This window comes from Mustela putorius, unplaced genomic scaffold (assembly GCF_011764305.1).
Source record: "Mustela putorius furo isolate JIRA1106 unplaced genomic scaffold, ASM1176430v1.1 tig00537227_pilon_pilon_pilon, whole genome shotgun sequence".
NCBI lineage: Eukaryota > Metazoa > Chordata > Mammalia > Carnivora > Mustelidae > Mustela > Mustela putorius.
In genome coordinates, this window is record NW_025422368.1 from 37499495 (window position 1) to 37518376 (window position 18882).

At 43.3% G+C, this 18882-nt stretch overlaps 1 protein-coding gene across 1 annotated transcript; it reads right to left on the reverse strand.

Annotated features, from left to right (window-relative positions):
- Positions 1-8868: 8868 nt before the first annotated feature.
- Positions 8869-17857, reverse strand: GABARAPL1 (GABA type A receptor associated protein like 1). Its single transcript, XM_004779743.3, has 4 exons — positions 17486-17857; positions 12238-12316; positions 11079-11197; positions 8869-10217 (listed from the first exon to the last, which is right to left on the reverse strand). The coding sequence occupies exons 1-4, from the start codon at positions 17573-17575 to the stop codon at positions 10152-10154; spliced, it is 354 nt and encodes a 117-aa protein (XP_004779800.1). The 5' UTR covers positions 17576-17857; the 3' UTR covers positions 8869-10151.
- Positions 17858-18882: the final 1025 nt, after the last annotated feature.

An 18882-nucleotide genomic window follows, 5' to 3' on the forward strand; every position in this document is an offset into this window, starting at 1 on the left:
GTGGGGGAAATGAGGGCAAGGTCAGTTCCAGAGACATTTAAAAGAATTTATAGGGACACTTGGGTGGCTCAGTTGGTTAAGCTGCTGCCTTCGGCTCAGGTCATGATCCCAGCGTCCTGGGATCGAGTCCTACATCGGACTGCTTCTTCAGCAGGGAGCCTGCTTCTCCCTCTGCCTCTGCTGCCACTCTGCCTGCCTGTGCTCGCTCTCTCTCCCTCTCTCTCTCTGGCAAATAAATAAATAAAATCTTAAAAAAAAAATTTTAAAAAAAGAAGAATTTGTAACTGGCACCCACTTTTTGAATTGTCACGATAGTCTACAAATAAAACTTCACCTTTTGCAGATGCAAATACTCTCAGAGGTGTAAACATTAGAGATGAAACAAAGCGTTTTGCTTTACCCCTTATAAATCTTTCTTTGGTCTTCCACTTTTTTCCTACCTCTTAGGTAGCTCAAACAAAACCGGTGAGGGAACAAATTAATGTGACAGTATTTCCTTTTTATTAGGACTCTATTTCCTTCAGCCATTGAGCTCTTAGCTATACATGACTGTTAATTTTTTTCAGCAGATGCATTTCCATGTGTTTGAGATAAGAGTGTTAGTATTTATTTGGATTCTGGAAGAGATACCAGAGTTGGAATAATAATGAAAAATGGGTACTGTATCTCCCTCCCTTGGGAAAAGATTTTTTTTTAAAGTTGACAGTTAATGAACAAGATGACCTCTCATATTTCTGTCTAATACTAAGATTATATGGCTTTTGATTACAGTAAGGTGGCACATTCTCTTATTAGTGACAAATGGGAAATAGATAGCCTCCACCTTCAGCAAGTGACTGCATTGAGTTATTAAGTGGATCTGGCCTGCCATCTTGTGGCCATAAGTGTTCAATACATATAAACACTTGGCAAGTTTTTCAGAAACCTAGACCCCCTAGCTGTGATAGAGCTGGGGATCAGGAGACCTTGCGAGTTAGTTCATCAAAGATCACAGTAGCATCAAAGTCACTGCTGACAGAAGACAGGTGGCTTATTTTCTTAAAGATGTGCGAGAAGCCTCATGCTTATAGCCTCTACTCATCTGCAGCAGAAATCAAATTCACTAACTAAAATTGTCTTAGGGTCTGCAGCACTGCAAGACTTGGAGAAGGAAATGGATCCTTCTCCATCCAGGAAAAAAAGGATCTGGCAAGACTTATTCTGTCTGTTACATAGAAGAAAAATTAAGCAAATTCAGGAGACAATTTCCTACTTCCAGAACTGATACCGATGTGTTGTTCATCAAAAGTAGCCCAATAAATTGCTCACAACCCTAACTGGAGATCACTTGAGGGGCTTGTAAAAAGTAAAGATGCTCAGAGTCTCCCCCGTCCTTCCCAGGAGTAATGGTGAAGTGGGGCCCTGGTATCAGTGGTTTTTAAATGCTTGTCACTTACGCTATGGGTAACCGGGAATGGAAACACCATATCCCTTAACCCCATTCAGTAGGATGGATGATATAAGGCCGGTCATTTTGTTCCATGATATACAAACAAAACCCCCTATATTACAGCAGATTATCACACACCAATATTATCTAAGTTTATAAAAGGGTTAGAAGATGAAAAGAAACCCAAAATAAAAATTTTTAGAACTTCCTTGGAGAGACTCCAAGCAATCTGTTCTACAAAGAAAGTATCCCAAATGAGTCTCCTGGTCTTCATTCCTTTGGGGGCCTAGATACACTGTATTGTGGACATTATTATACTACTTGTGAATTTCTTTCATTCTTTGGCAAGCGTGACACTTAACCTAGAGGTTCCTGAGATTCTATGTACATGCATAAAGCCTTGTTTAAAATGCAGCTTTCTGTATTTACCCCTCAGAAATTCACATTAGTAAGTTTGGAATAATAAGAAGAAATCTCTCTTGACTTAACAAGCCATCCAGGAATGGATCTCAGGGAGGTATGGCTTAGCCATATTGCAACTTACTAATTTACCAAGGTCTTGGGAGTGTGTAAGATAAGGTAAGGGATGTTTCTATGTTTCATTTCTACTACAGTGGTTTTCAAAGTGTGGTCCTTAGACCAGTACAGTAACATCAGCACCACCTGGAAACTTCTTGCAGAAACACAAATTTGGGGCACGTGGGGCACTCAGTCTTTAAGCATCTACCTTTGGCTCAGGTCATGATCCTAGGGTTCTGGGATCCAGTCCTGCATCGCGCTCCCTACTCAGTCTAGTGGGACGTGTGCTTCTCCTTCTCCCACTCCCCCTGCTTGTGTTTCCTCTCTAGCTGTGTCTCTGTCACATATATAAATGAAATCTTTAAAAATTAAAAAAAAAAATTCAAAACCTAGTCCTCCTCTAGACTTATGGAACCAGAAACTCATGGTGAAGCCCCCAAAATGTATTTTAACCAGCCCTTTCAGTGATTCTGATATATTCTTAAATTTGAGAACCCCTGGCCAAACCATCTCATCCTCACTTGTGGCCATTTGGTGTAGCTTCTCCTTGTTCTTTGTATTTTTTTTTCATCCTCCTAACACATCGTTAGGAAGGAAACATGTGTATGAACATGCTGTGTCTGAACATGTGAGGAAATGTATCGTATTTGAAATCACAAGACCTGGATGGAATCCCACCTCTTGTCAATTACTAGGACTAAAAGCATGCATAAATTGTTTTAATCTCAGAGTGATTTCCTCATTAAACCTTAGAAAGGAAGGGAATATTTATCCAGCAGAGTCAAGAATTTTGCCTGAAGCATTAACTCCTTTGTCAGTGGCAATTGGCATTACTTGTAATTTAATAGATGAAATAACCGAGACAAAGACGACGCAGAAAGGTGCATGTGCTTACCTAACCCAGACCCATGAGACACAAACCCTTTGGCAGTATTTATTTCCAGAATGTGGACAAAGACTCCGTGAGTTTGTGGTTAAGGGTTAAATAAGGCGCTGGAATTTTAAAAGGTTCATAAAAGGTAAATATTATATTTGTATATTTATCTTAGTAGTGTCATAGGTTGAGTGGAATCAGCACACTCAGATCTTCAGCTGAGAAAAATCAATAGCTAATAAAAGATGAAACCTGAGACTCCAGCCAGCCAGGCTACTGGGTGACTTGACATCCCAGCATTCTCTCCTGACTCAGGCATCCCAGGTGACCCAGAGAGGAACATGTGCAGTTCTGCTGGGCAAAGGGGAAGGCTGGAGGCCTTGCCTAGAAAGGAGCACAGAGATGTCATTTGTCTTTTGCCCTGAAGGGCCTAGAACAACCATTACAAAGAACAGTCTTCAATTTCCAGATGAGCCTTCCTGATGAGAATCCTGCAGCTATTTTCAGAAGCTTTGGGGGAAAAAAAACAATAATAATAATAATTTCTGCCTGCTGCTCTCTCTACTGAATTGTCATGCTGTGGTCCAAAGCAGATGAGTGCTAGACATGCTAGACAGGCCAGCACTGCCTGCAGGACATGTGACAGGTGTCCTTCTGGGCTGTAGTTAACAGGATTGGATCCCTGCGAGAAGGGCTTACAGCTGTGTCTCACCAGAAAAAGCCAAGGGTCTTCTCCATCATCCTAAGAGGAAATAATGGAGCCACACAAACTTCTGTCTGCACTGTTGCAAATGCTACTTTTTTGTTGTTGTTGTTTTCTTATTGGGTGTTCCCCGATATACAATTCTTGCAAATGACTGAATTTCTAATTTTATGCTTCGAGAAGATAAGGGAGTAAAAACCAGATGATAAACCCATGGTTAATATTTTGACTCTTCATGTTTGTTTGAGGGACAAGTTATTGAGAACAAGTAGGATCTGTGTAAGTACTTGAATATCTTGTAAAGAAATGTGTCTCTCTCTATATTTAAGTCTATTGGTTCTGTTTCTTCAGAGAAATGTGACTATTATAGAGGAATAGACACCTTAGATGAATCTTTGGAAGGTCTTGGGCACTTTGGTGGCTCAGTCGGTTATCCGCCTTCAGCTCAGGTCCTAATCCCAGGGTCCTGGGATGGAACCCCGCATGGGGCTCCCTGCTTAGAGGGAAGCCTGCTTCTCCCTCTCCCACTCCCCAGCTTGTGTTCCCTCTCTCGCTGTGCCTCTGTCAAATAATAAAATATTTAAAAGAATAAAACAAAGATTCATGATATTGTGTCCAGCTCGATCAAGCTGAAAAATGGTCTAGCTATTCTGTCCCACATCTATGTTTTACTGCGTGCTATGGAAAAGATCCACGGTCCTGAGGATGAATGCAAGCTAAGTGGCAGCTACTGTTGTCAAGAAAATAAATCCTCAAGGAGAGTTTAACAGAGAAAAAAAAAAAAAAAAAAACTCCAAAAACCCTGTCTGTGGTGTTTCCATCATCTAAGAGCTGTCTTTACAGACATGCCGCTAAATATAAGGTGGCTTCATTTTGACTCATGCCATATCCGGTAATTGTCAATGAATGTCATAAAACAATGAAAACCTAAATTGTTCTGCCAGCTAGCCTGTTATTGTCATTATAGATAAAATATATTCCAAACAGGCAATAATGCTATTTAACGGTTTGCAAAGGACTTATTCAATATTCACAAACTAAGATGTAATTATTGCTATAGCTGAGAGAAAAGGAAGTCAGAATTTCATATGAACGGAAGACGGATTGGCCCCTGTCCAAGACCTAGTGAAGTGGCAGCACTGAGATTCAAGCCCTATTTCGGGGCTCCAGATCTCCTAGTAAACTCTAAGGGGCTCCCAGAGTTCCTTGAGTGGTCCTTTCCTAATATGCGTTTAGGGTTAATTTGGTTCTTAACAGAATTACCTCAGTCCTGGAACTGAGACATTATGTGTTATCCGAAGTTATTGTTCTTTCACTACTTTTGATCATAAACTAGATGTCATGGTTCTCCCCAGTTCATGTGAATCAGTGAACAAAACAAAGTTGCTGCCTTTGTGGAATTTACTATCTAGTGAGAAGACGTGAAAAAAAAAAAAAAAGTTCAAGTGCAGTCAGTTAAGCACCAGACTTTTGGTTTCAGTTCAGGTCCTGATCTCAGGGTGGTGAGGTCAAGCCCCACCTCAGGCTCCAGGCCTAGCACGGAGTTTGCTCAGAGTTTCTCCTTCTCCCTGGGACCTTCCCCTCCCCACTCCCTATCCCTTCCCCCACTCCCAATTTTGTGTACATGTGCTCTTTCTAAAACAAATCTTAAAAAAAAAAAAAAGTAATCTGTGCTAAGTGAAGAAACAAGCATGGTAGGACTTGTGTGGGAGAGCAGCGAGTAGGTGCAGGTTGCTAAAATACTTAAAAGGGTGCTCAGCGTGGTCCTGAGATGACAGGCGAACAAAGACTTAGAGGGAGTTAGCTAATGTCAGCCCCTAAAATACAGCTTACTTTCAGCCTCTGAACGCCCAGCAGGAGGCAACCAGCACACTTTCACTGAATAATCTGGGGTAAAGTTGAACCTACTTAGAAGTGCAAAAAATAGAAAATGCACTTCAGCCCTCCACTCAAGATCTCAAGATCACTTTATTCAAATTTAAGGTGCTTTAGTACCTCTCATACAAAGCCATAAAAATCTTCAACACCCTGCCAGGTTGCAAACAGAACGGTCAAAATAAATGGTCCAACTCGCTGTTCGACCCACGCCAGAATGACCTGGGGCTTCTTAGTCACTGTTCGAACAATGGCATATTGAATTGTCATCCTGACCACTTCTAGGGGTGATCACTTCCTGCTACTTCAAACCTGGAAAATAATCTGCACGTATTTTTATGAAGTACCGAAGTGCCCACAGCTGTAATATAGTAACAGAAAATGGGAAAAAAAATGGTCCTATGATATACAGGCAATCAGGTTCACATCACCACAGCCTGTCACAACGTTTGCAACAGGGACTCTCTGAGTTTTTGGTTTTTTTTATTATTATTATTATTATTATTATTATTTTTAAACATGTACCAAAGTGAGAAAAACAAGCTCCACAGCCCCAGTTACCCACAGGACCATGTGCCGCAGGCCAGAGCTGACTGAACTTCACACCTCACACAGTAATATCCAGGTGAAGAGAGGGGCGGGTGAGGTGTGTGGCAGGCAAGGAACAGGAAGGACATACTTGGTTACTCAGGGCTGCAATGAAGGGACAACCTGGCCTTACAGCCACCTCGGCCAAAATTGGCCAGTTTCAGAAGATAATTGGTGGTTTCAGACAGGGGGTTAAAACACAAAATACAAAAACAATGAATGTTCGGAGTTTGTTCAAATCTATCAATCAGAGTAAAAAAAGATCCAAAAGAAAACACAGCTATGAATAGTTGATCAACACAGAATGGAATCAATGTACCAACTCGTTTCTTTCCAGAAGTAACTGACTTTGTTCTTTACAGCAGACCTGATTCGGTACATGTACATTTCAAGTGTATATCACCACCCCCAGCCCAGATACAACATATCAAAATCATCCCATACCTGCATTTGTTTAATGATAAAAAGATGCAGAACAGCTTAATAAATGTAGTATTTCCATAGCAACCGGCAATAAAACATTGTGTTCAAAGGTCACTGTACCAGCCAGAGGACTGTGCAGCAACCACATTGGGGACACCGTTCACATGTGGCCACAGAGGCATATCTGGGAGAGATGTGAGGCAGTGCCCATGCTTCCCTAGCCACCTACTATGCTTTCAAGTGCACAGTGTTTTAAAGGAAGAGCACAAGTCTGCACTGAGGAAGTTCACTCTGCCATTCCGAGGCGGCATTTTTTCTCAACGTCCCCCACACAGAGCTGTACTGGGCATGTTATGTTGAATGGCACTGGTTCTCTTGATGGGGGTAGAAAACTTTTTTTTTTTTTTTTTAAACTTAGTATAAGGAGTAGGACCATGTTTTTTCCACTGGGAAACTTGTGACAGTGAAGTAAGGAACCATTAATAAATCAGGACAATGAGCACGAACCAAGGCTATCCTTGGGAAAGCAAGATCCAGGCCCGGCCGACCTACTAGTATGGGATCTTTCTACCAGCAAATACAATAAATATAGCAAAGGACTCACTCAGCAATGCTGCTGAGTCACACTGGCCTCCAAGGGAAGAGTGGGCTTTTTGACACATCATTCAACCTTGGTCTCCAGAAGGAAGCATCAGAGTAAGTCAATATTACCTGGGACATGAGGCCAAGGTTAATGAAAACGGTATTTCCTAATATGTTTTTAGTTCAAGACTGACACAATGGCCTGAGGATACAAAGTGGCTTTCAAGCCTCATTAGCAGGAAACACAGGAGACAGGCTTGGGAGATACTGTTCACAAAAGAGCATCATACCCAAATCACAGCATTCAAGTATCTGGAATGGCTCTGACCTTAGCTAAGTTCTGCAACTTTATGGGGACACCTGCATGGTTCAGTCAAGCAAATGTCTATCTTTGGCTCAGGTCCTGATCCAAAGGCCCTGGAATCAAGTCCCACTTCATGCTCCCTGCTCAGCAGGAAGTCTGCTTCTCCCTCTGCCTGCTGTTCCCCCTCTTTGTGCTCTGACAAAATGTTTAAAAAAAAAAAAAAAAAGTTATTCAACTTTATGGACCTATAAAATCAGAAGGCTGATCTAAAAGAATGTGAAACGTTCCACACAAGGGGCATTCCCCCACCAGGAGTATCCAGAGAGGAGGACAGAAATAAAAAGCGGCCTCGGGGAGAACCTCCAAACTCAAGTTTGGTTTAGCAAGGACAGGTCTCCTGTGCTACAGGGACTGTCTCCAACATGCAGGAAGCTGGGATCTGCAATGCAGTTGTTTGCTTCTAAGCATTCACTTAATCTCATTCCTAACTACCGGGTTAAGTCTACTCATTGCAAAATAGTTTGTATTGTCAATACAAATACTAGCTTCCACTTGACTGTATCAGAAACACCCTCCTGAGGTTTTTCTGTCAGTACCAACAAGGTGTTCATTTTTAAGGCCTTGATGTCAAAAATCCAAATTCCTGTGAGCTTTCCATAATTCTCTGCTTGCTGGGCTTCAGCTTCGTGCTTCTCTCAATCCTGACTTAACTTTTTCCATCAGTGCACTGGGCATGGTTTGGTGGTGGGTGGAATCGCACCATGGGTCTTTTGTAACCACCTGTTTCTATCCATCTGGTGACTGTGATACTGTCCATAAAAGTCTGCAGAGACAGACACCGCTTGGACACATGGCTTGCAAGAGATGAAAGAGGATTAGAGATAGCTTTTAAGATTAAAAAAGGACTTTCTACTACTTCCTTGGTTTTTCATTGTCTCATAACTTGCACCCTCATGCCCACCTACATTTTGGTCCCAAATGAATAAATGAGAGACTCATATGGTCAGAAGACATCAAGCTTGTTCTAATCCCAGAAGCCTTACCTCTGTGCCATTTATTCCTCTGGGTGATGGTGGCCTCATGACCAAGATGTGACAGAACAGGTTTGGCTGAGACTCAGACTAAAACCAGGTAGAAAGAGCAATGCCTCTCCACCTTGAGCGTGCAGCAGAAATCAGGAGCTGGTTAACAGCACAGATGCCTCTGCTGAGATTCTGAGTCCGCTAAACCTGGAACGAGGCGCAGATATCTGCACTTCAGTGAGCACACCCCCGCCTTACCCCTTATAGTCTCACCCAGGCAGTGTTCCAGCCTCAGCTTGGAGAAACAAAGAAAGCAATGACAAGGCATTATCTGTGGAGCAGAGAATCACAAACACATCACCCAGGCACCAGGCACACTGCCCCACCACACTCACCTCTGAACTTTAAGAGCTGAGTAAACTTGTCTGTGTCTGACCACATGGGAGCGTTCATTTCTAACAGCTGCCCTCACTCAAAGCTTTCTACTCCTAGTCCACACACCATCTACTCACATGTACAGTCCAAAAAAGCAACATTTCTGAACACACGTTTGATTTTCAAGGTATGCAATTATTTTATTTCTTTGCCTGACAGCATAAACTTCATTACACAAAAATCTGCAGCTGACAGAACGGACACAGATTTCTCCCACAGGAAGGACCCTTTTCATTAGCAGAAATGAACTGAAATGTCATGTCTTGAGTGCGATTCCTGCTCCCCAACCCCACCCACACAACCCCGAAAGTGAAAATAATCAGAATCCTTAGAATCCCTGTGAAGTATTACATCATCCCCTCACACCTGTCTAACTAGCAGCTGTAGGACATGAAAACCTAAATCAGGAGGCAGCTGGCCATCACTTAGCAGTTCTGTGTGCCTGGGACTGAGGGACAGCAACAAGGGAGCAAGAATCCTGGCTGAGTGAGAGGCACAGACAACAACCTGTCTCACCTCATACCTGCCCCTTCACACCTAAGACATCTCTGTCCCTATACATGGAGCGAAGTTTGGGAAATGCTCAAGGAGTGGTTTTAGCCCGTAACTGGAAATGGTTGTGGCTCACTGCAGTCCCACAGAGGTGTGGGATAAGGGGCACCAGAGAGAGAGCAGGTTAGACAGAGATGCTCAACTTAGTCAATTCCAGTTTAATGTTACCAAAACTATCTTCAAAACCGTACCGTCCCTCATGCCTGCCCCCATCTTCCAGCACTGAGAGCGACATCCCAATGTCTGCCTAATGTCTATCAGCATCACTGGGTGGCGCTGTGAGGTCTGGCTGTGGGATTATGAATGGGATGGGGTGGGGGCGTGGAGATAGGTCAGCGTCACAATGCTCTAATTACAATGGGCTTCTTTTGGTCCCTAGGAATGATCTACTACCAGTAGTCCTAAAACATCCTCATCCCCCTTCCCTACCTATCTTGTGCAAATGTCAAAAATAGAATCTCTGCCCAAAGAGGAAGGAGAGCAGGAAGTTATTAGTGGTCCACAATCATCTCTGGCCCCAACTTGCCCGCCTCCTGCCTCTTCTGTGAAGTCACACAAATATTAATTCACAGGAAGGTTGTGAAATTAAATCATCTTCATTCCTCTACCAAAGCCAATCCAACACCTCTGTCCTGACAAGCTTTCTCCCTGGGCTGAGGAAGCAGCAAAAAATATCAACTGAGCGTGTGAAAATATGATGACGGTGTGTGCGGTGTAGTGTTTCCAGATGTCTTCCCCTCTGTCTCCTCCACGGTGGGAGCCCTCCCTCTCTTTCCCCAAGTCCCACACACACCCCTCCCCCTACCCCCAAGTCCAGGTGCTCCCATCTGCTGGGCTTCCACCACTCACTTCCCATAGACACTCTCGTCACTGTAGGCCACATACAGAAAATAGTCTTCCTCGTGGTTGTCCTGAGGGAAGAGACAAGAGGAAAACATCACATTCATTAGCTTCAGGATTCTGAGCCTCACACAAGGTAGGTAGGTATGCAAGGCATCATTAGCCTCCACTGAGAAAAGAATAAAAAATACACAGAAGTGACTGGAATTCAACTTTTGAGTTCACAAAGAATCTTCAAGGAGCACATCAGTACATACAGATTATCAGAGATAAGAACATGACCCTTGAGAAAGCTCATTCCAGCAAGGGAACAAAGATACTAAAATATATATATACTACAATATACACTAACAGAGAATATATGCTACAGAATAAAAATGAGATTAAGAGATTATTAGAACAAGTTTACACAACTCACAGGGCACAAGAAGAAGGAAGTACCACATGAAATCCTTTAAGGAATAATACAGCCACAAAAGTGGGTGATACAGCATGAGCAAGTCCTTTACAATAGTTTTTTCATTAGATTCTGAATAGTATACCAATTAAACCAAATGAAGTCAGCAAATTATTGTCTCCAACTCAGTCTATCTGTTAAGACAATTTAAAGGCTTCACTTTGTACTTTAAAATCTCATTTTATTTGGAATTTGCAATTGGAAACAATTTCTTGCTGTTTCAATAAAGACGATCCAAGGTGAGAACCCTAGAATAAGGCAAAACTGAGAATTTAAAAAGAATGAATCCAGTAGGCTGTTCAATCCCTAGAGGACAAGTGACATCTAACCGCCCACAGCCGTACACTGTGGTGTGTAAGAGGATACAGGGAAGTAACACCTCTTGTCCTACTTCCTAGGCGTGTTATCAGCAGATCCTGGAACAAAGGCTGGAGAACACAAGCCTGCGTGGTATTGCTATGACCAGGACACTTACCTCATACAGCTGGCCCATGGTAGCGCTAGTGGGAGGGATAGTATTGTTGACAAAGAAGAATAAGGCGTCCTCGGGCCTCAGGTGGATCCTCTTCCGGATTAAGAAGTAGAACTGGCCAACTGGAAAAAGGAAGAAGGTTTCAGAAAAGGATTACGTAAGGGTAAGGGTGGGGGGGATGGATGGGACGGACACAGGACTCTACTGCACCTGCACCCTACAAAGTAGCAACTTTAAAGTAGTAAACAGAATCTCAGCAGAATCAAATACTGTCTTCTAACATCAGAAATGGAATTACAGCTCAAAGAAGCCTCTATATTCCCTGATGTGCCACCAAGAAGTTTACCCTTCAATCCTTTCCCGCTTTACTCAATTTCAGACATCATGCCAACACCTCCACTCAAAGCCTGAGGAGACTCTGAGGGAATCCTATGTACATCCAGACCAGAATTGTCTAAATGGGATCTGAAAGGCACTTCCATCCCCATTCCCACCTTATGACAAACAAGTTATGGGGAGAGCTCTACTGGACTCCAGTAATCTCAGCATGGTCACTCATCCCAAAGTCTGGGCAGTAAGTGGGGTTGGGTTCAACACTGCACCTTCTATCGAACACACTGAAAAAGTTCTCGAAGACTGACATTCAAATCTAACAACTCTGGAGCAAACACATCTTCAAAATCTTTCCAGGGTTTTCTGGATTCACTGGTTATTCCATTAAGGATCATTAAGGTGAAGAATGTAGTCTTTGTAACCCCCAACAGTATCTACAAAACATATTCCCACAAACAGTAGTTTAAGGAGACAAAGTACTGAGAAACTGAGAAACTCTAAAATGTGATCCTCCCTCTGACTTTCCTTTTGGAATAAATTGTTAGCACAGTAACAAAGCAGATTCTAAAACACAGGCACCTGGTCATTGCTTTCAATGTTGCCCATTCTGCTGTATCTAAATCACACAAGACACTATGATGGGAAATGAGTAAGGTAACTGGCAAAGGAGAATGGCTGAATCACTCCTGTTTGAGTCCCCTCTCTCGGGTGAATCCCACCCACTTTCTTCAACTCTACTTCCTCTCAATCCCACAATTTCACGCACACAGGAGGGACCAAAGAGGCTCTTCCATGGGAAGGAAGGTCTGAGGAGGGAGAAAAGCATTACCGGTGAGGTCAGAGGGCACCAGGTACTTCCTTTTGTCCAGATCAGGCACCCTGGCCTTGGGAGCCTTCTCCACAATCACCTGGGAGAGAGGAGGGGGGAGAATGAAAAATACAGGACTCAATCTAATATTTTTCCTTCCACATTCTACAGTTACCCTATTGAGGTACGTTTGTCTAGACCCAATAAAATGTTCCCATTTTTCATCCCCTTTTACCTCTTAGAAAACCAATGGGAACAAGGACTTCCACAGTAAGGTGATAGTTCTATTACTGCAATAAGAAGAGAATAGGAGAGGGCCAAAATGTAAACAGAACCTTGAGTTTAAGTAATTACAAGCTACCTGTCAGGTACAGATCTGTACTTCCCAGTATTTAATGAGAGCATAAAAAGGACTGTGGAATGTTCAGTAATAGCATAAAGGACATTAGAAGCAGGAAGGAAAAAATGAAGGGAAGCAATCAGGGGGAGATGAACCATGAGACACTATGGACTTCAGGAAACAAACTGAGGGTTGCAGAGGGGAGGAGGGTGAGGGAATGGGTAAATCTGGTGATGGGTATTAAGGAGGGATGGACTGCATGAAGCACTGGGTGTTCTACGCAAACAATGGATCACGGAACAATACATCAAAGACTAACGATGTACTGTATTGGTGACTAACATAACACAATAAAAAAGGGGGGGGAAGGTGGGGAAAAAAGGGAAAAAAAAAAAAAGAGGACTGTGCATTTCCTCCGAGGCTCCCGAGTACCTACCAGTTTTATACTAATGAATGCTGCTTATTAAAGGTATAGATAAAATGTGGTTTCAATTTTATACTTTATTAAAATTTTCAAGAATGACTGCCAAAAAATGTTCTAGGCACATTTTATGTGAAAGAAAGTACCAAATCATACTTAAGAGTATGAGATCCTGTATTATATCACTTCTAATAACCCATGTATCAACATTGATTAGGTGTTAGTATTTTAAAGGGATTTCAATGTCTACATTAAATATTTCTAGATTACTTCAAATTTTACAGATCATATATTTCTGTTAACAAAAAAGAAAAAAGAATATATACAAAAATTAAAGATTTTAAGCATAAAATTTTAAATATTCATTTAATAACACTTATTTATGAAATAATTACAAAAATATGATTATTTATAGCTTACATAATGGAAATCATAAATATTTAAAATGTTTTATAAAACCATTAGCTTTAGATTTTTAGTTTAGAAAATGCAATCATTCCTGATCAAACACATGGAGGGTTACAGAAGTAGAACTAACACTAGGCAAGTATCCTGAGGAACTGCGTGAGCTTCAACAGGTCACTTAACTTCTCTGAGCCACAGCATTCCAGTAAGACAGTAACTATCCAACACATCTTTTATTGTTGGGTTTAGTGTAGAGGATGGAATCAGCCATAATACCTGGCTTGCTATAATGTTAACATGGAGGCTGCTGAGGGCATAGGTGGTTTCTGAGAAGGGCACAGGCCTTGCCTTTGGAATGCCAGGCCTGGGACCACTCTGCCACGAGAATGGAGAATGCCGCTGGGAGTTCCCTGAAGCTTTCTTAATCCCAACAGCCACCCTGAGATCCCTGAGATCGAACAGATGTACGTACTGTCCCTTAGGCTAAATTTAGCGAAACTCGTAGAACATGCAGATTAGCATAGCGTGTATCTTTCCAGTAAACAGATCCTCCTAGGTTCAGTAAGACCCCTAGTCACACATCCTGTGCTTGAGAAACAGTGATAAGGATTTGTGATTATCCTGAAGGACCGATATAATCGGGAGCAAAGAAGAGCAAAGGGTCTTCCTCTTGGAGTACTGAACCCTTTGCCTTCTCTTCTTTTTCACAGCAAAGTCTGGAACAAGCGTTCCTCTTGTCAGTACAGGGATTGTGGGCTATTCCTGGCATTTTACAGTCACGGTACGGCTACAATAACCTTGATCCATGAAATTTTATGTAAAAATGACTTGTAAATTATAAAGAATTATCTTAATATATGAATTGACTTAAAGGGAGGGACTTGGGGCTTGAAGCTCTTAAGTGAAACACATTAAAATAGTAAAAAACATTATTTTGTTTCTGGAGAAAAAGAATACTGAACCAGGAAGACCAGAGGGACATGAACACACTAAAAATTTAAAAATGAAAACTGGAGAAAAAAATACATTAATAAGAAAAATAAAAGGAAAAGTAAGAAGAGGTTCAGGGAGAGACCAGTGAAGGCCCAACAATGAGGATGGACAAAAGTCAGCAGGTTACTAAAATCAAAGGGAAAAGAACGGGAGCCTAGCACTGTCTCAAAGGAACCCTGAGAGCTGCCAGCTCCCATCAGTAGGAAGCAATGGAAACAGCAAAAAGAGAGCAAAAAAAAGGGGGGGGGGATAAAATATACAGCAAGTAAGACATCCAGACTGGAGGGCAGGATTTGGAGAGGAACAGGAGGGTGTTGGGTAATCATTAAGGCCTTGGCTTACCAGAAGATATTTGAGGTTTCCAGGAATCCCACCTCTACCTGTGGGCCCTTGGCTAGATCAATTCCCGCTTTGGTTCTAAGGTTTTTCTTTTGTGCAATGTGGTCAGTATTCCACAGGGTCTTCAACAAAGTTTAAAGGCTAGACAATCTGTTCCTAAATTTCCTGCAGTGTTCCAGGTTTTCAATACATTGTAGCTATTAAGATACTTTAAGATCTCAAGAAAACCTCCCAAGTTATGAGCCCTCTGTTCTTTCCATGATAGCTAAGAGGTAAGTTGAGGCCAAATGAAATTGAGTTATGTGAGCAGTCAGGGTACTTGACTGCTTTGGTAACACCAATGGTCTAGTCGGAAGGAGCTTTAGAAATCACTTACGCTTAAGCCTCTTTTCTGTATACTGGACACTTTAGTACAGCAAGGTTAAGGATCCTGTCCAGAACTAGAACAAAAAAATCTCCCAACTCAGAGCAGAGAGCTCTTCTTCCTCCATCACAACTACAAAGGTGGTCACAGGGTGAGCACCCGAGCAGCAGCTGGGAGGCTTATAAATTAAAATCCAACTTGGAGGAACCATGAGATCTGAGTGATGATTCTAACAGCTTACAAATTATCGCACAGGTAAAACACTTTTTACATCAAACAATAAGCAGGAAAATAGGGAGGATGAGTTGAAATATTCTAGGTGAATTCATGTAAATGACTGAGATGGGAAGGTCTCAGTTGTAAAGAAACACATGGGAATTCTAACTAGATTTAGGAACAGGTACATTTCAAAGTCTGTGACTTAGGCAGAGCTACTGGAACAGAGCCTCATATTTAAGAGAATTCTGAGTCAACTGTAGTCCGTGATGTTTTCTGGCATCATATGACTCTCACGTTTTGAGGGCTGTGATTGTTTTTTTCTTGATTTCCAATACTTAACAGTGTGAGGTACACAGTGCCTCCTTAATTGTTTGACAGAACTGTATTAGAAATTGAGAAACGATACGGCATGGAGAATCCAACAACCAGAGCTGGAATCTCAGCTCTGTCACACACCAGCCCACAGGAAACCTTTCGGAATACTTGATTTCTCTGAGCTACAGATCCTTCATTTGTAGAATGGGATTATAATGGTGTGAGGATTGAACTGAATAAAGTCAGAGCACGTACTGCCAGGTACAGAGTTAACTATCAATCAATGAAAGCTATCATTTTTAAACATTCTAAGAAAGTAGGATTGCTATCCTACAATCCGGGGAACTTCTGAAGCAGCCACCCTAGGTCCAGAGATTAAACAAGGAGAAGGATCATTTAGTCAGTGGGTAACTGGGCTAGCTCTGCTTTTTACCGGAACACCCTTGTGTGCAATTTCTGGTGAATGGTACAGCCCTAAGGTCTGGCTTCCTTATAAAGCACTGCAGGGGATTTCTACTGCTGGCAGAAGGCCCAAGTGGCTTCCAGTAGCTGTAATACCGTGAGAATCAGGTAAGGATTGGAGAAGAGTCCCCAAGAGTTACCCCCCCCCCCCGCCCCCCGCCCCGGCAGGTCCAGAACTGACACCAGATAATCACAATTACTTTACCTGTACATAATATGTAATCTTTATCCTAATATTGATGATTCTAACAGCTTACAAATTATCGCACAGGTAAAACACTTTTAAATGACTGAGATGGGAAGGTCTCAGTTGTAAAGAAACACATGGGAATTCTAACTAGATTTAGGAACAGGGACGGGGAAATTCTAACTAGATTTAGGAACACATGGGAATTCTAACTAGATTTAGGAACAGTCTGATATATTCAGACTGAATATATCACAGTCTGAAAAGTCCCTGCTCCTCCATCTTCAAAACCTAAGGGTGGTTGTTCCTCCCACCGCACTTAAAAGTCTTCTGCCTTCCAATCCGGGTGCATAGCCTACATTACAGAAAACCAGGCAAGTGGTGGGGGAGGGGGTGACGGGAAAAGCGCCCGGATGCAGAAAGCTACCTTAATGTTTCCTCTGTTCCTCCTGACTGCCGGCACTCATTTTAACCACATAAACTGGCCTCCAAAACGTCAAGAAAAAGCCTCGGTTCTCGTTATTGTGTCCAGGTATAATCTGGTAGAATGAGTACCGGAGAGAGGCTGGCTGCATCCACAAATGCCCCCGGAGCCAAGAATGATGAGGCAATCGGGCTGTTGCGCAGAGAACGTGACCTTGTTTTCTGGGCCAGGCCTGTCTTGTGTCGCCCCCCCACACCCCCCCAACACATACTTTTCTAATTCTTATGGAATAAAAGAAAGGATCCTCTGGTTTCTGAATCTTTCCCTCCCAAACCCAATGTTATGAGGGCCAAAGTCAACTTAAGGGAGAAGCCCCTAAGGCAGAAACGGATGGACGCAATCCTCATCGCATCAAGCTATTTCCAGAAGATTTTCCCTGGGGTCTTAAAGCGAACAAATATAGGGTCCCAACCCGATCCTTCTCTCGGAAAAGGGCCACATTTTGAACACATCTCAACCTGCACATCCTCTGAAGACTGCTGAGTCACTCAAACGTAGGCTCCGCTCTGAAGATGCGGTCAGCTCTAAAGATGACGGGCCCTGGGGAGATGCGTTTTGAAAAATCTGCAGTGAGAACCTCCATTCCACGCGCTCTCCTAGCAGTTTAAGGGCGTTCAGGGCTCAGTCATCACAGAGACCACCCTTCTTCCTGTGCCTAAGGGCAGCCATCATGACTCCCCCGTCCCCACAACCCCCGCTCATCCGCTTCCCTCCCTCTCCCCGTTCCCCCGTGCACTCACAGGGACCCTGTCCGGATATTTCTTCCGGATCTTTTCTCCTTCCTTTTTCCGATACTCAAAGGGATGGTCCTCCTTATACTGGAACTTCATGATGGACCGCAGGGTTTCTAAGATCCCCGGACGGGGCCGGCCTTCCTCGCTGATGGTTGCGTGTCTCCCCGTCTCCCTCCCCTCCGCCAAATTTCGGGAGGTACGAGAACCGCCTCAGAAACGTCAGCTCCCGTCGCAACGCTGCTTGGCAGAGCTCTCAGAAGCGATGTCGAGGCCCCTCGGACGCAGGACGGACTGGCTCAGGTAGAGAAATCCCGGCGGCTTTTCCCGAGAGCCGGGAGCACAAAAACAACACGGCGGCGCGTAGGCATTGTGACGTCATGACGTCCCGCCTCCCCACCCCGCCCCCAGCGTTCGGACCGCGCCGGGTGCGGGGAAGGAACGAACGCGATCTATTTTCGAGGGGTTCTCTTTCAATCTAAACTGCCCTGTGTCCAGTTTGTTGCAAGCATGAAAAAAATTTTATCTCGAATTCTTGTTGGGACTGTGATATTAAAAAGGGCTTGAGTGCAAAAAATACGTTATAAAGATATGTTCTTCCCTCCTTCTCGCTGTTTCTTGGTTTGATCCAAAAAACAAACACAGAGGGCGAAAATCCAGCTTTTTCCTGCTTATTGGGATCTGGAGTGTAGGGAAGGAGGGAATGGGGGTCGTGTAATTCCTTTGGCCAGTACTGAACTGCCGGGTGCTTGCATTTTGTCCTGGGCTCCTTCCGTCGCGCCGCCAGCTCCCGGGATGCCGGGCTGGCTCCCTTCGACCCTGACCCCTCCTTCACCGCGCTGGCGTCATTTTGTTTGGGTCCTTGCTGCAGTTCGCTCTTAGAGTAGCAGCAAAAACAAAGCATGACTCAGGAATTTGAGGAGATGCACAAGGTGAAGGGCAGGCGATGTAATCAAGGTCTGGAGAAATGATGTCAGTCTTGACTGCTAAGGGCTTCGCTCATCTTCCAATATAGAAATGATTCACTTTCTCCTCTTAACTCAGAAGTTGGGCCCGTCTCCTGTAAAAGAATATATCAAGGTTAACTCGATACTCCTTAAACATTTCTGTTTTCTGCAAAAATTCACCAAAGGATAGTACTATTTGTGAAGTGTCCCTAAGGTGAAAATAAAGTGCCACCCAAAAAGCTGGTGGAAAAGTGGTGGGCTAGGTGATATCATTGCCTCCCTCTGGCCCTCTCCTTTCCTAAGAATCTAAGGCCTTTCCGACCACATTGCAGTGATTCCAGGGACTTGTAGGGCGAGGGCAGCAAAGAAGGTAATAGATACAGAAAAGACAGGAAGGACAGCTTTACTCTGTTTGAATCCCGGGAGCTCTGAAATATACAATGGTAGTCCCAGTCACCT

Excerpts from the sequence above, each read along its gene's own strand:
- GABARAPL1 (XM_004779743.3), bottom strand. The coding sequence starts at position 17,575 with ATGAAGTTCCAGTATAAGGAGGACCATCCCTTTGAGTATCGGAAAAAG. Across the intron at positions 12,317-17,485 it reads AATATCCGGACAGGGTCCCT|GTGATTGTGGAGAAGGCTCC; the intron begins GTGAGTGCACGG and ends CCTCTCTCCCAG. Across the intron at positions 11,198-12,237 it reads GGTGCCCTCTGACCTCACCG|TTGGCCAGTTCTACTTCTTA; the intron begins GTAATGCTTTTC and ends TCCTTTTTCCAG.